The 15,499-nt window shown below is 38.8% G+C and overlaps 1 protein-coding gene across 7 annotated transcripts in view; it reads left to right on the top strand.

Annotated features, from left to right (window-relative positions):
• The first annotated feature begins 810 nt into the window (after window positions 1-810).
• PIGN (phosphatidylinositol glycan anchor biosynthesis class N) overlaps window positions 811-15,499 on the top strand; it is a 91,113-nt gene continuing 76,424 nt past the window's right edge. For 5 of the 7 annotated variants that reach the window (XR_009418309.1, XR_009418308.1, XM_059470537.1 and 2 more), the window contains exons 1-6: window positions 827-871; window positions 2,706-2,802; window positions 3,203-3,301; window positions 6,042-6,302; window positions 10,809-10,930; window positions 12,037-12,135. Coding sequence is in view for 5 of the 7 variants with exons in the window: in XM_059470537.1 (XP_059326520.1) it covers window positions 6,076-6,302; window positions 10,809-10,930; window positions 12,037-12,135 (448 nt within the window). In the remaining 2 variants the exon portion in view is untranslated. Of the gene's footprint in view, window positions 872-2,603; window positions 2,803-3,202; window positions 3,302-6,041; window positions 6,303-10,808; window positions 10,931-12,036; window positions 12,136-15,499 lie in introns of all 7 variants that reach the window. The other 2 variants (XM_059470545.1, XM_059470582.1) reach the window with 2 other exon arrangements.

Here is a 15,499-nt window from a genome sequence, read left to right on the forward strand (position 1 = left end):
CTTTTGGTGGTACAAAAAAGAATTAAACGGTCCATATTGAGATGAAAAAGAAAAAATACAGTATCACAGTGATGTTTGAAGAAGACTTGCTGGTAGGGTATTGCTGAATGACTTAGAAATCAAGAAATATGCAAGAGGATTTGCAGATACCTCCTGAGACCCTGCATAGGTCCTCCAAATGCTGTTACCCAGTGAAATAATTCACAGCAAGATCACTCAGGGTTTCTCATTGTTGGGTTTTGTTTTTTGTGAGTTCTGAATTTTTAGCTGCATGCATCCTGAATGAATGTAATGCTAAATTTCTACTCCATATTTTGCCTGTACTTGGCTAACAAATGGTACAAAAGGGTGGTGCTCTTGTTTTCTCTTTCATGCCTCAAAAACGTAATTGTTTCTTAATGAAGTGCTCTTGTTCTCTTTATTACTGTTGTCCCATTGTCAGTGTTCTCAGGTATGGGCTTTTTTCCTGGGAAAACTGTGGATCCAGTTTCCCATGTTTAAGGATAATTCAGAGAAAATTGCATAGGCTGACACTGGGGTGACTGCTTTGCAGTGTGTTCAAGTATTGGAACACTTGATGCTTCAATGATGCTTTGCAGGTCATAGTCAAATTTCTCTCTAGGGGGATAGAATATAAGGAGATAAAGATAGTGTAGAAAGTAATCTTACCCCTAAGGAGTTTCAGCTGGGCCAATTATCAAAGATTAGGAACAGGCCTGACTTTACCAGGCCACAGCTGTAACCAATGAGAAGAAGAGTGCTATACAAGAGTGGGGTGGCTGGGTGAGAAGGGAACTGGAGTCAGTTGGCTCCTTTGTGAAGAAGAAAGAGTCAGTGCTCTGAGGAGTTGCCCACGAGAATCACCAAGAAGGTATGGAACTCTTGTGATAATAGACAACAGTATGGAACCCCTGCAATAAGATGACAACATTTCTCCCTGAAAAATTCTGGCATGAGAGACTTTTCTAGGCAGACAGAATAATTTTGATTATTGAGTTATGTTTAAAAGAAAGTTAAGTATTCTTTGAGCTCTTTGCCTCAGGTTTGGATGTGCTTTACTGAACCACGTTTAAAATCTAAAACAGTTGTCATTTGTTATTATAATCGCTAAAATGCTCAGTGAAGGTGTTGAACATAAAATAATTTTAAACAGATGGTTTGAATTACAAAAGCCACTTCAGTGCTAGAGCAAGTGGAAATACTGTAGTTGTAGTTTCATTGTCTGGCAGAGTATGTTATACTTCAATAGAGAAAGAAAATGAAAATTTGGGGAGGAGAAAAAGGCAATTCATCATTTTCCCACTTCATACATGATGAAGTCAAGATGAGGGTTTGGGGTTTCCTATGTTCAAGTGGTGAGTGAAGATGTGAGAGTTACTCAGAATTGGCAGGTACAGCTCTTGTGTAAATTACAGCCTTGTGCAGTCAGTAGGTGTGGGCTGTGACAGCAGCAATGGCTTGAGTGCATTTCCTGACTGGTGTAGCTCTTTAAAAATCTAAATCAGTGAAAGAATAGGGTAGGGACTGCTAACCACCACCTTTAGAGCTGACATATGCAAAGTACTGTCAGACCACCCAACTTCCATTTGCTCCTCTGCCCTAAGAAAATGATAATGTTTTAATATGTAGACAAAGTGTACAGTCACAACTGTGGCCGTTAAATTACAAAAAACACAACACTGTTTAATTGAAAAATATTAGCCAGAAGCACAGCAGACATTCTTGTCTATTTATTTTTTCTGTAGAAGATAAGGCTATTGATGCTTATTGAAAATGCATTTTCTTTATTTTAATCAACAGCCTTGATGGTATTAGTGAAGCATGGCCCCCTCTGAAAGAAATTACTAATGTACCTTGAGCTCCTTGTTTTGTCACTTCATTGTCCTTAAGAAAATATTCTTGCCAATGGGAGGAAACACACTCTTTTGTGTTTCATTGCATATTCAGAGAAAGAAAAATATAAAAGGGAATTGTTACATTTTGTATGAAGACCTGTATTTTGTTGCAGTGCAAGTATGGTTTTCTTTGCTTTATAAATAATGCTGAGAGATGATAACTTCAGAGGCAATGCAACTTAGATGTAGATTACTTGGGGAAAATGAGTGCTGCATTTAATTGTGTCAGCCTTCCTGTTAATTGTTGAGGAACCTGATCCAGCCTGGTGCTGTGGATGTGGCTTCTATGGCATCCAAAAGAAGGTTCAGAAAAACCATTCTTGTCAACAAATTATGGATGAACTTGAAAAGAGGGAAAAGCTCATGAGAAGAAGAGTTGGTCTTGGGTGTCTCATTGCAGCTGTCTTGCTCCCCTGCCACCATCACAGTCTGGGTGTTTTAGTCTTCGCACTGATGTGGCTGCTGGAGAGGAACTTGTGGCTAATAGCAGGATTTTTTGGTTTTGTTTTGATAGATGTGAATACAAAGAAAGAAAAAGGGTCTCTTCATCCTGTTTGTCACCAGCTGGGACCTTCTCACTGAGAATTCTGAGTGAGGGGAGAGAACCACCAAAAACCCTTCTCTAATCTGCATGTATCACTTGATTCTGGAAAAGTAATTAATTGCAGTCAAAAGGTCCTTGCTGCTTTTCTTTCTTTAATCTCCTAGACTTTAGGAAGGGTATCTGCTGCTTCTGCCTTGCTGTCTCTCAGATCAATCTCACCCGTGCATCTTCCCATTCTCTTCTCTGCTCCTCTGCAACAACCAAAGAAGTGAGAAACTCTGAAGTCTCCTGGAGCCCCCTGCATCACCTTGGCCCTGCTCATTTTTTACTTCCTCCACGTGAACAACTTGCATTTCACAGGCAGTGAGTAGCTTAGTGGATCTTTAGTACTTTCCTCTTCAGCATCTGAAAAGAATCTTTGTTTAAGAATCCACACCAGCTTTGTGATTTTGACTCCAAATTGTTTGAACCAAAATATTTTATTGGAATAGTTTAACGTCTGGCATACTGGGGGTTGGACAGTATCATTATTGGCTCTGTATAGTTTAGGAGATGGTGACAGAAGGGGGAAATGTAGAAAGAAAGGAATATAAATTAGAGTCTGATATATAGCTTACTAGTTGGGCTGAGTCTATAGAGGAGGTGATTTGGCTGGCTGAACTGCATTAGCATTCCAGGATTCTGTTGTAGCAAGTGATGTTTGGGTGGACAGTAAGAAATGACATGTGGCAAATAGGTTGTAACATGCTTCTCTTATCTACAGGACTCAGTGTCTTTCCTCTTGGTGTGACAGAAGAGAGTAATGCAGTCACAACTTGAGCAAAGCTTGTGTTTTGCCCTGTGAAAACAAGGAGTGAGGAAGGTACTGCACTAAGGCATTGCCTGAGAAAATATCACAGGACGCAAAAATATTGAGATATCTTTGGCTTGTGTTTTCTTGACAGAAAGATGTAAGATGTATTTTCAAGTGACTGTTTGTTTATCCGCATTTTGGATGGCCAGGCACCCGAGGGCAGAGATGTTTTGGCACTAGTCATAAATACTTAGATATGGCTCCTCAGCCTCAAATGTGTGTATGCTTAAACATTTCTCTTTGTCTTCTCTCATCAGGCTGTGCCTTTTGCTTTTTCTTATAAGCTAGTGCTTAATCCAGCTTTTTTTTTTTTTATCCTGGTTATTTTTTCCTTGTGAGGAATAAGTTGTTATTGAAATTGTTATCCTTATTGTTTCCATGCCTTTTGAGCTGTCTTGAACAGTCGAGCACCAGGCTCTGTAGAGAAATTTGCATTCAGCTGTGTGCAATTAGGAGCTTTCCAAAGCCTCTGTACCTGTGGGAAACTATTTGTAAGCTTGAGGACAGAATATTGTTCACAACCTTGTGTTTCAGTGATGACACAAAGTCCTGCATTCAAGGAGCAGGGTCAGCTAAGGCAGAGGCAGAAGGGAGGGATGTGGCAGGAGCAGGTGCTTTGGGAGCTGCCTGTCTGGAAACCATGTGATGGTGTTGAGCAGTAGGATATGCTGGGCCCAGATAAATGGTTTGGTGTAATGTAATCAAACTGTGGTTGCAAAAGAAATACTCTTTTCCTTTTTTTCTTTTCTCACTAATTCTATAGATACTATAGTCTAAGCATTACATTTGAATTGTGTTGATTGAACTCTTCTGTTTGCAAAGACAGGGCTAGGGAGAGTTAAAAGCAAAGAGAATTAGCCAGTGCAGAAAACAGATTAGGTTACTAATACTTTAATTAGAAGAACATAGAATATGTTAAGCTATGGAATTGTAGCACTGGGAGCATACAACAAGTAGAAGTAACAGCTTTCTTTAGTAGGGTGTTTAGTCTCATCAGTTGAAGGCATGAGTAGTTCATATTCTCTTATCAAGCACAACTGCATCAAAAGTAAAAGCCCTGTGGAAAATAAAACTGATTGAATAAAATAAGCTCTGGCACTGAACTTAGTGGTATTTCTGTGATTATGATTTCATATATTTAAATTGGTGCAGGAACCCTGAATACTTAAAAAATAAACAAACTGATATTTACAGATATTCCAAATCTCTTGGAATCTCACTTGTAGACATAAAAGTAAGTTCCTGATTAACAAAAAGTTTTTGTTCATTAAAGTGTGACTACTACATGTCTCTTTGAAGTGCTTGAGTATTTTATCTCCATTTTTTACTTAACTTTCTCTCCAAATATCTCAAATGAGAAATTGCTGTAGTAATGTTTCAGATTAGAATTGGAGTTGTTGCATCTGTGTTTCAGTAAGGAAAATGGGTGGAATTTGAAGTTATGTTTAAGTTGCATGCTGATCTGAATTTTCTTTAGGTTAGTAAGTAATATTGTGTATTATCTTTCAAATCTTTTTTTAGTGTGTTTCTTTTTTTTCCGCTCGTTTTCCTGGCCTTTTAAGTTTTTGTTTTAAAAAACTTCTTTCAGAGTTAAGGTTATGTGGTAATGAAGCTCTTTATCCTTATTTGGTAGCAGTGATAGATTTACCATATGGTGGCTGCCTGTGTCTGTTTAGCTACTGGAATTCTGAAAGTAACAAGATAAACTTAATAAATATATTGTCATTGAGAAACTCGAACTAAATTCTCAAACAAACTGTTTCTTTTGGAGAGGGGTGTGTATTTACATAGGTAGTCTGAACCTTCCAGGCTGTTAAGAGCATCTGTTTCTTAATTAGTGAATGGAGGTGATGTTTGGCCAAGGTGGATAATTAGCTAATATTTAAATAACTAAGCAGCTTGGACAGCACTAATAATCTTTTGACAGAACTGAGCCACATTCAGGCTCAGGTCCCATACTTAGCTCAGCTAATATTCATATTTACTTCCTACTTTACTTAAATAATTACATATTTACTTAGGAGGCATTGCATGAACCCCACAGCACGCTTGGCAAACATGGACGTTTTCCAGTGTACCTGTTATTAAGCATATGTCTATCTCTAATATGACATCAGAGGATGACAGGGAAGGAAAAAAACACTCAAGAAGGGAATATAATAATTCCTGAAACATAATTCTTCAGCTATTGTGCTTTTGCCACTTGTTTTAGAAGAGGAATAGCATTGTATGCTCAGCACAGCGTCTTTGTTCTTTTAAAAGAAGGTTTTGGTTTCTAGGCAGGTATAATGAGCCCAGATTTGATGGCAAACTTGGAGGAAAAGAAGCAGTGCTGGATGGATGTTTATTATAGGATGGCTTTCTCTTGGCTGTCTGGCTTGTATTTACCTGAACAGACTTAACTCTGTCGTGCAGCCGGCCAGCAGAGGGTAGTATGTTCATGGAGACATTGCATTGTCTGAGTCTTCAGTCACAGATGTAGCTCACAGAACAAACTGCCTTGATTCAGTGGTTTTTTGAAGCTGAACACCAGAGATGAGTTGCTGAGATATAATGGTTGTCAAAAGTCTGAATTAGTCATGCAGTGACTCTGACCTGGACTTGTGGGGAAAAAAGCTTATTGGAAGTAGGAATTGATTTTATTCTGGGGATGTATGTGGTTGCTGCTTGCATTCCGTAACAAATGAAATAAATATTGATTCTGATAAAGTCTCATCTGCCTAACTTGATTTTTCACTCTCTCTCTTAGTGTGGTACTTTGCCTTTGCCAGCCGGCTGCTGCCATGGATATACCAGTCTTCATTCTTGCGGGGCTCCTTGTGCATTGTGTGTTCTTGGTGTCCATTTTTGACATCTACTTCAGCTCTCCCCTGGTCCATGGCATGACTCCTCAGCAGACTCCGCTGCCGCCTCCGGCGAAGCGTCTCGTGCTTTTTGTTGCCGATGGTCTGCGAGCAGATTCTCTGTATGAGCTGGACAGCAATGGCACAGCCCGGGCCCCTTACCTGCGGTAAGCCCAAAGCTACACTGACCTAGCTCACAATCTCTGCTGCTCAGAGTGACCCCAAGATGCATTACAAAGTCTCCTAAGAAGGAGTCAGAGCTCTTCATTTCTCGGTCTCAAGGTTGAGTTTATTGGTTCTTATCTATAAAATTCTTTCTCCTGTCCTGCCGAGGTCCGTTCAGCAGGTCAGGCAGAGGCACAGTGTCCGCCCTCAGGCGGTGTTATCTTTTTATACTAAAAACTATGTGTACACTATTTACCGTAACTTCCCAATACCTATCTCCTATGTTAGACAGGGAGTTTCTACCTTAAACCAATCCAAAATTGCCAACATCACTCAGAAGATGGAGACCAAGAAGAAGAAGAAGCAGAAAGACTGGACATGTCCAGATTCCTCCATCTTGCCTCCAGAGCCCCCATTCTAAAAACCCCAAAACTCTATTTTTCACTCTGTGACCAACTAACTAGTTATTCTCCTTAAACTCTCTGGACTTGTAATTTTTCATATAAAGGTTGGTAATTGTTTTTTCCAAGGGCTAAATCAAAGGCACAGGGGTCTTGGGCTCTGTGCCAAGGTCTCTGAGCCCCCCGGGCAGGGGCGCGAGCCCTCTAGGGCAGCCAGAGGAATTTTCTGGGTTCAAACAGATCTACAGGCTTCTGCTCTACACAGTGTTGTGAAGAGAACAAGAACAACAATTGTGGTGGCTTGAGTACTGCCTTCCTTCTGCCCTCAAAGTAACCAACTTTGCAGAGTTACACTGTGCAGAAATGCATGAGCTTGGGTTGGTGTCCCTTGTCAGGAAAGCTGCTGAAAGTAGGACAGCGTAAATTTGAGTCCATCTTGTCCCCTGAACTCTACAGATAGTTCACTCCCCTCTCAGTTACTGGCTTTCTCCATTCACATCAGCATGGTATCAGTTCTGAAGCCTGGCAGTCACTAATTTAAACTACTTCCTGGATGCTCAGTTTAAGAGTAGCAGTACATTAACGTGCTTGTCTTCTAATTCTAAGCTACTGACAAAACTTTTTAAGGCGTGATTAAAAGAGATGTCCTGAATAGATCTAACAGCAAGCTGCCACTTCCTCTTCATTCCACCCTTCCTGTGTGCATGACCCTGCTGCCTCCCTTGTACTCTCTACAATGTGTGTCTAATTGCTTAAAGGAATGATTTAGTTTAAGGCTGTGAAAAAATAATCCTGCTAAAAAAGTGTTTAAAGTCATATCCTTGTGTGCTTAGAACTATTTTTTTGTTAACTTGCCCTGTCTCCTTATGTCAAGGTAATTATTTGAGCATAAGACAATTTTCTACACTGAAAAAAGGCAGTATTAAATAAGATTACTTTTGTGTGATCATAGAATTAGTTGGGCTTGAATATCAGAGCAAACTCAAATAATCAGTCATCTGAAACTCTTAGGGCTTTTGCAGTCCACTGCTGCAAAAGTAATACAGAAATATGAGAATTCCTGCTACATTGCTTGCCAGCCCACATGGGCTTACTTGTGCCTACTTCTGCTGCTGTTACTGTTTTTATAGGCAGGTGTCTGCCACATCAGTGTGAGTTTACCATGTTGTCTTCTAGCTGTGGACTTCACACTTACCCCAGAGCAGTTTCTTTCCTTAGCAGTAAAACTGTTGGTCTTTTGAACCACCAACCAATACCATCAAGGTATGAATGCTGTAATAGCCCCATCACTGGGAGCAGGGGTGAGTAGTGGCCAGGAAAAAGTTATAATGGGTATTTTCTTTTACTAAGTGATTTCAGGTTTTAAGTTTTAGCCACCCAGCATTATCATGGCTATATTGAAAAAAGTTAAACTATGTACCAGTTTGTCTACTGCTGGAAAACTGTCACTTTTGCTTTCTCTGCTTGACCATGTTTGTGGAGTTAAGGACTTTCTATTTCAAAATCTGTAGAAGTAAAGCATTGTCACCAGTGCTGAAAGTACATGGGTGAATAGAGGGGAAGGACTTTGTAACGAGCAAAGATGCTGGTAGGTCCCTGAGTGGAAGAAAATGCCAGTAGAGTGTGAAGTGCCATCTGTATTTCTCTCATCTCTCATTCTGCATAGAAGTACATATGTGTGTGAGAGATGATGAAGAGAAAAAACATGCAGCATGCTGTGCCTTTTGAAATGTGGAGGATCAGGCAGCCCAGAGCATATCTTCACATCTATTACACAAGCTGCCACAATTTTGAAGCAACAGGTTCAGAGTTTTGTCTGTGAATTTTTGAGCTGCACGACTTCCATAACTTAACTTTATGAACAGGCTGACAAGATGATGTGGTAGTTTCTGGAAATGTATCCTTTTTTATTCTGCCAAGTTGTTGCTGTCTGAACATTCCTTTTTCAATAATACTAACTCAAGGTATATGCAATTTAGTACAAATTTTACTTTTTTGCATGTTCATTCTTAAATTCCAAGTGTTCAGTCCCTTACCCGCTTTATAGTAGTGGGCAACATAACAGCCAGGTTATTAGTCTTATCCAAGTGCAGTACCTTGGGAACTACTGCATTGTTAATGGGGAAAGATTGTCTTTAAATGAGCAAGAGCCATTCTTGTAGCAATGTGCTATTAAAAGAAGCAAAGTTTTAGTAGGTGCATGGAATTAAAAATAAATATCCATTAGGCTTGAAGCAGATTGTTGGATAATACATGTATGCCAAGTACCTAGTCTTCCTCAATATCTATGAAAAATCAGGTTTTCAGCAGTGTTATCATAGCTGTGAAAGGCAGTAAGTGATCTGAATTGCTGCAATGGTGATTTCAGGAAAGAGGTTTTCTTCCTTGTCTGTCATGTTTCAGCCATATTTCTATATCATTAATACTTACAATTATTATTATGGGTAGCTAATGTTTATACTGTCATGGAAATTAATTTTTTAGTTGTTCTTCTGAGTAAAAGGCATTGAAGTAATTCCAATTCCTTTGAGTAGGTAAATGACAAATTTATATGTAATTTTTTCTGCCTGGTATGTGTTGTTGTTGACTTCAGATCCTGAAGTCGTACTCTTGTTGACAGGCAAAGATAAAGACTTAGTTTCCAATTCAATAGAAATAAAGTTCTAATTAAATCAATTTTCTACCTGTTGTTACAATGTAAGTCTAAGGAGAGATAAAGTGTTTTATTTTTGTTTTAAATCTTTCATGAATGTTAGTGCAATACATCCTGATCAGTCTGTAGTGAGAAAAATAAGAAACCATTTTGACTAATACATAAATCCTTTTTTTCTAATTACTTTTTTCAGTACAACTTGCACTATCTCCTAGCTGAGATGAAAGTAGGAATAACATATTGGAGTGCTGTGTCTCTACATGCCTTTATATTCCTCACTGTAGTATTTGGGCTATTCCAAGTAGTTCTGTGAGCTTTCAAGTAAATCTGAGGATGTGAGGTCTAAGGTGAGTTTAAAAAAACCCCAACAAACAAGTGGTGAGTGCTGCAAGCTTAAAGTAGAGCCTGAAATTTTAGGATGTTTAAAGGCATGAACTTAGAATTTACTTGGACTGAAACACACAAACATAGCAAATTTGGTAGTTTATATCATGAACAACAAAATTTTAATTTCCTGTTAAATCGACTGTTAAAAACTACTTTGAATTTTTTCAGACGGTTCTTCTGTTTTTTCCTAAAAATCAGTAAAAGATATTCTTTTTTCCTATGCTCTGACAGTGAGCAGTGAATCTTTCTGTTCTTCCAGAAGATGGAGACAAGAAAACAGCATATGGTAGCATTCACCTCTTGCTTCCTGACAGGCTCCAGCTGTTGAGATCTTCGGCAGATGAGAATAGTTTATGAGGCTGTTTCTTGTGCTTGGGCTTTGTCCTCTGTTTTCTTTGGTTTTTATCTGTTGTAACTATTTACTGTATGTGCATAAACCCTAGACACTTGATGTGTTTCTGTGCATGTGGTGAGAATGCATTCTCCTTCACTTCAGTGTAATGGAGAAAGATGCAAGGTTTACTTCAATTTTCTTCTTGCTGCCAAGATTATTTGCACCTTAGATTTATGTGGGGTTCAAATTCTCTTAATGTTGCTTCCAAGATTCAGCACAGATAAAGGCAGGCATGGTCACAAGAGCTAATTATAATTGAGTGTATTTAAAGAGTAAGATAAGATTGAACTAGACACTTTCAGGCTAAATGGAAAGAACAAAGAGTAACACCAGGCAGAAACAATCTGTTGAGGGGAAAAAAGCTAAAGAGTAAAGCAGCAGGAAAAGACCAGTATGTTCATTTTAGGTGTATTAGAAGACCAGGTGAACTCATCTGTTTGCAGTGCTGATGGGCCACAATAGTGATGTTCTATGTGTGGTGTTGCAATATAGAACTACTTGCAGGTTAATGTTCTGCTTGTTTTACTGCACAGTAGATGGACTCTGGTTTAGTCTGGATTTTGGGTCTTTTTTTGCATTTCCTGCTTCACATCTACCTTCACTCTTTTTATCTGGAATTTGTTGTACTTTGACAAGTCATGAAAGTTAAACTGCCTTGAATCCTTTTTTTCAGGAGTATTCTGGAGAATAATGGCAGCTGGGGAATCTCTCACACGCGGGTCCCAACAGAATCCAGGCCAGGGCACGTTGCACTCATTGCTGGATTTTATGAAGATGTCAGTGCAGTTGCTAAAGGTAGGCTGGTCCTAAAGCTTGGAATGTTGTCCTCTGAGGTACAGTGTTTCAGTGATGTGCTGAGTTTCTGGATGATTATTGACAAATACCTGTGTTGTAGTTTGTATGCCAAGATGATATGGAAAATAGTAATTTTGGATTGATTTTCAAATCCTAATATTGATAGCTAGGAAAATAGTTTACATAAATTAATATTTTTAATATGGTTGGATTTAGCAGCCTGAACCTAAAAGCAGAAGTATCTTACAGCCTCACCTCTTCATGTAGCAGTTTTCAATTATCATTTGGGATGCACTAGGGTACGGCTAAGTAGATGTTGCAAACAAGAAATGAACTGCAGTGTCTCAGCTGAACCATTGCAAGCTTGAATTGGAGAATCAGGAGCAAAATAAACTAAAAGCCCCAAGCCCATGTTTTGTCCAGAGCTTTTACTGAGTGTTTGGGGCTTATTTATGTGGAACAACCCTTTGCATTACTGACTTGGTCTTTTGTCTGTTCCTCTGCCTTCCCCCAGGCTTCCAGGCCTGAGCACTAGTCATGTGTGCTGGTTTTGGTCAGGGGAGGTGAGAGGAATTACTTGGTCTTGTCTGTATTCCTCATGAAAATGTTCTTCCTTCTGACAATCACTACAAATGCAGGATTGGCAAGGATGCTTAGTTAAGAGCAACTCCATGTTTCTGTCAAGTGCCTTTTCATGGAAACATCTTGAAGATTTTATTGTAAGGAAGTACAACATGACTTCTGGAAATTTATGTATGTCTCTTATTGCCTGAAATGCCAAAAACTGAGTTCAGGCAACAGGAGATGCAGAATTCAGGGAGTTGTTAGCTGTTTAGAAGGTAAACCAGCTGTGTGCTTTGCCTGTTTGAAACCCTGCATAGTGAGATTGGTCTGGTTTTCAGCTCACTTCATAATGAATGGGGGAGTAATTATAATGGATGTTTAAATGGGATTAAAATCAAGATTCATAAATTGGAGTTCATTGTGAAATAATTTAGGGGAAACTTATAAAAAACCCCACAGCATTTTGCATGGACTATCAATTTTAAGCAGTCAGTGAGATCTTCTGGCAATGCCATTTAAATGCAGGTGTGTTTGTTTAACAGGATGGAAGGAGAATCCAGTGGAATTTGACTCAGTTTTCAATGAAAGTAAATATACCTGGAGCTGGGGAAGCCCGGATATTTTGCCAATGTTTGCAAAAGGTAAGAATTACCTAAGTGTTCAAGATTCATAGAATTATCAGGCAGTAAAATACAGACGCTTAGCATTTTTGAGTTAGAGCAGAAGGTGAAAAAAGAGTATTTTCACTTTGTGTATGTCTGTATACTTGATTTCTAGTTTGTGACACGAAGATGGGGTGGAGGAAAAGAAGCAAGATTTTGATGAGGATATCACTATTTATGATTCATTAATTTAAATAGGCCTTAGCTAATTCTGTCAGTATACTAGAAGAACACACCTTTAGTTATAAGGACATAGTATTTTTTTCTTTGGTGAGGTTTAAAATTCTTGTTTTGCCAGCCTGCAGCTGAGATTTTTCTTCAAGCCTGCAGCTTCCAGTGAGCTGAGAGATAGAACTGTAGCCTCACTATTTCAGTGTTGGAGCTGAAGAAGTAGCTTATTATGGGTTATCCTGCTTCTACTCACAACATTAATGTGTAACGGGAAGAACTGTGTGAAAGCAAGAATTTCCTGGTACTGAGGTCTTTTGCCTGTGGTGTGCAGTGTGTTAAAGTCTTGTCAGGCCAGTGCAGTTGGTATTTGAGCATGCAGAGATTGCTGAGCAACACTTGAAATGTTTAAAGGTTCTCCAAGTTTAATATTGTTGTTTTCTTGGAAGAATGAGTACATATACACCCTTTCACATAATCTCAGAATAAACAGACTCAAGTGAAAAGGGGGCAAACTAAGGGCATGTGCTGCTGTTCTGTTCTGGGCTTTTGTATTGACAAATAATAAGAAAAATGGGTTAGGTAGGATAGAAGTAGAATGTAATATTGGTTTAGAGAAAATGTACATCATATTTCTCATGATGATTCTTGAACTTTTTCTGAACTCATGTCTCTTCCCCCTCACATCCTGACATTCCCCCCCACGCCCCTCTTTTCTGCTCTTTGCTTAAGCCTCATGAATTTATGATGAGCTGTAAAAATATCTCCTGATCATTTCCCATGACCTCAGATTACAGCTTGTATTTGGAAAGAGTGTGATGGTGGTGGGGAGAGGGGAAAGGTAGTTGGCCTTGCACAGATTATTTGTGTTTTAAGGGATATGTTCTTGGGAAAATATTTGGAGAATTCAAGAATTTCCCAGAGCCCTGTCTTTCTACTGGTTTTGTTTGAGTAAGATGATAAGCAGAGGACTTTTGAGCAGCTTTGATGTTTTCTGAAGAGATGTGCAAGGATAATTCTCTCTATATGGCTTCTTCTGAGTGGTATAAACAATGCAGCTTCCTTTTGCAGGACGGGAGAAGATCCCCCAAAGTTGGCAAAGTTTTTTATATCTGAGAAGTAGATGTTCTGTGTCAGAACATGAATAATGATTTCACATGATAGAAGGACAGATTAATTTCTTTTAGAAAAAGATAGTTCCCTTTCTTTCAACGAGGCTGAGTTTTATAGTATGGAAGGCAAAGGAATCAAGTGTTTGTTCTTTATCTTTACTTTTACCAAAAAGCAAAGAAGGAGATGGAAATTGAACTATCTGCCCCTTTCTTTTCATGTTGCAAATTAGTGAGACCACAGGACTCTTCTTGTGTATATTTTATCATGCCAATATGTTCCAAATTTTACCATCTAACCACTTGCATTGGATGATGCATAAAGAGTGTATGACACTTGCTGCCTTTTGGGAAGGATAGAAAAATCCTTTGTTTCCTGTCATTGTCTATTTTCTCTAGGTACTTTTCTTGTAATAAAATATATATTTCAAGGAAGTGGTTGAGAATTCTATAAGGAAGTAAAAAAAATGCTCACAGATTTTTTTTTTAAATATGAAAATAGAGATACATGAAATCTAAATTTGGCAAAATTTTAATGACTGTGTGATTAGTATTTCAGTCTGAGAAAATGTCTGAATTACCTTTTTATCTTGAGCAGGATTAGTTTCTAATAGTTAGCCTCACTTTGTTTCTAATAGCTAACCTCACTTAAGATACACAAATTCATGGTGTTAATTTTAACCTTCTTTTCTGTGATGTTTTTAGATTATAACCTCAAAATTATCTAAAAATAACAGGGTTTGAAAGTGCATATTTTGTTTCCTTAAAACTTTGAGTTCCTTTTCTAGACTTGCCAGGATTTGAGGTTTGACCTGAGAAATCCAGCCCTTTACTCTTCTGTCAGTGGTCTGGATTGGAGTATATTACAATGTCATGCTGAAAAAGGAGCTGAGACTGTTGCTTCTCTGAGGGGAAGTAGAAACTAGTTTGTTGCATCCAGATTGCCCTTTGTTTCATGGGTTCCCCTTCTCATTTTGAAAGCTTCCAGAAAGGCTAGGGTCATTATTTTAACTTGAGTATGAAGAAAGTTATCATCAAGATCATGAGAACACAGGGACAAACCATTGTCAGGATTATTCTGGACAGACAGACCTCTCCATCTTCTGGTTTAGTTCCTTATTGTTAAACAATGCAGAATTTCTCATATCCCTCACATGGCTGTATTTGATGACAGCTCTCTGATGGCCACACACTGTCCTGCTCAGTGTCTGACTGTCTTTGTGTATTCATTCTTTTTTGCCCTCTTTTGTGCAGGCAAAATTTGCTGGCAAATTTTGGAGTCTGACCCATGGCAGACTTGTCATGGGTCACAACCTGCCCCACTAGCAGAGTGAGACATTCACTTTGTTCAGGACCTAAATCTTATTTTAAGAGTGTGATAACTTCATCCCTGACCCCAATGTTTGAATATGGGTGCTAAGTGTGAGATATATTGGCAGAGAAGAGAGCAAAAGCAATAGGTGGCATCTTGTTTGGAAGTTTCTGGCACCTCCAGTTATTTCCCATAGTGTAATGGCATCATCAAACCCAGCAGAACTCTGTCCTTCTAAACGATATGTTCATCCCTGGCTTTCTTCTACTTCTCTATCCCATCTTTGCTTCCTCATTCCCAGACTTAAAAAAACTGTTGGCATACTGTTGCCTGCCCCCTCAAACAACAGAACTAAAATAACATTTCCTAACATTTTGCATAGTAGAAGTTCTTACTAAAAAGAAAAATAAAAATTTAAAAAAGAGAAAAGAAACAGTTATTTTATAAGCTATGCAGGCACTTTCAAAACTTTTCTGGTATTACTTCATTTTGCCACCATTTCTCTTTGTAGCAGTGCAGGGTTGGGTGGACTGTTCTGTTTTGCTTTGGTAGAAATTAGAAATGGGTAAGTGGTAGATGTATTCCTTTGTTTTCTGAAAAATCTGTGCTGTCTTTTCTGTGGCATCTCTCAAGGAAGGACATCTCAGGTTTGCTGTGACACTGGAAAAACACCGCAGCATTCTGTCCTCTTAGACTATCAGTCATCCTGGCAGTGATGGACAGGACTTACTTCTTCTTTTGAACTCATTTATCC

Source organism: Ammospiza nelsoni, chromosome 1 (assembly GCF_027579445.1).
Source record: "Ammospiza nelsoni isolate bAmmNel1 chromosome 1, bAmmNel1.pri, whole genome shotgun sequence".
Taxonomy (NCBI): Eukaryota; Metazoa; Chordata; class Aves; order Passeriformes; family Passerellidae; genus Ammospiza; species Ammospiza nelsoni.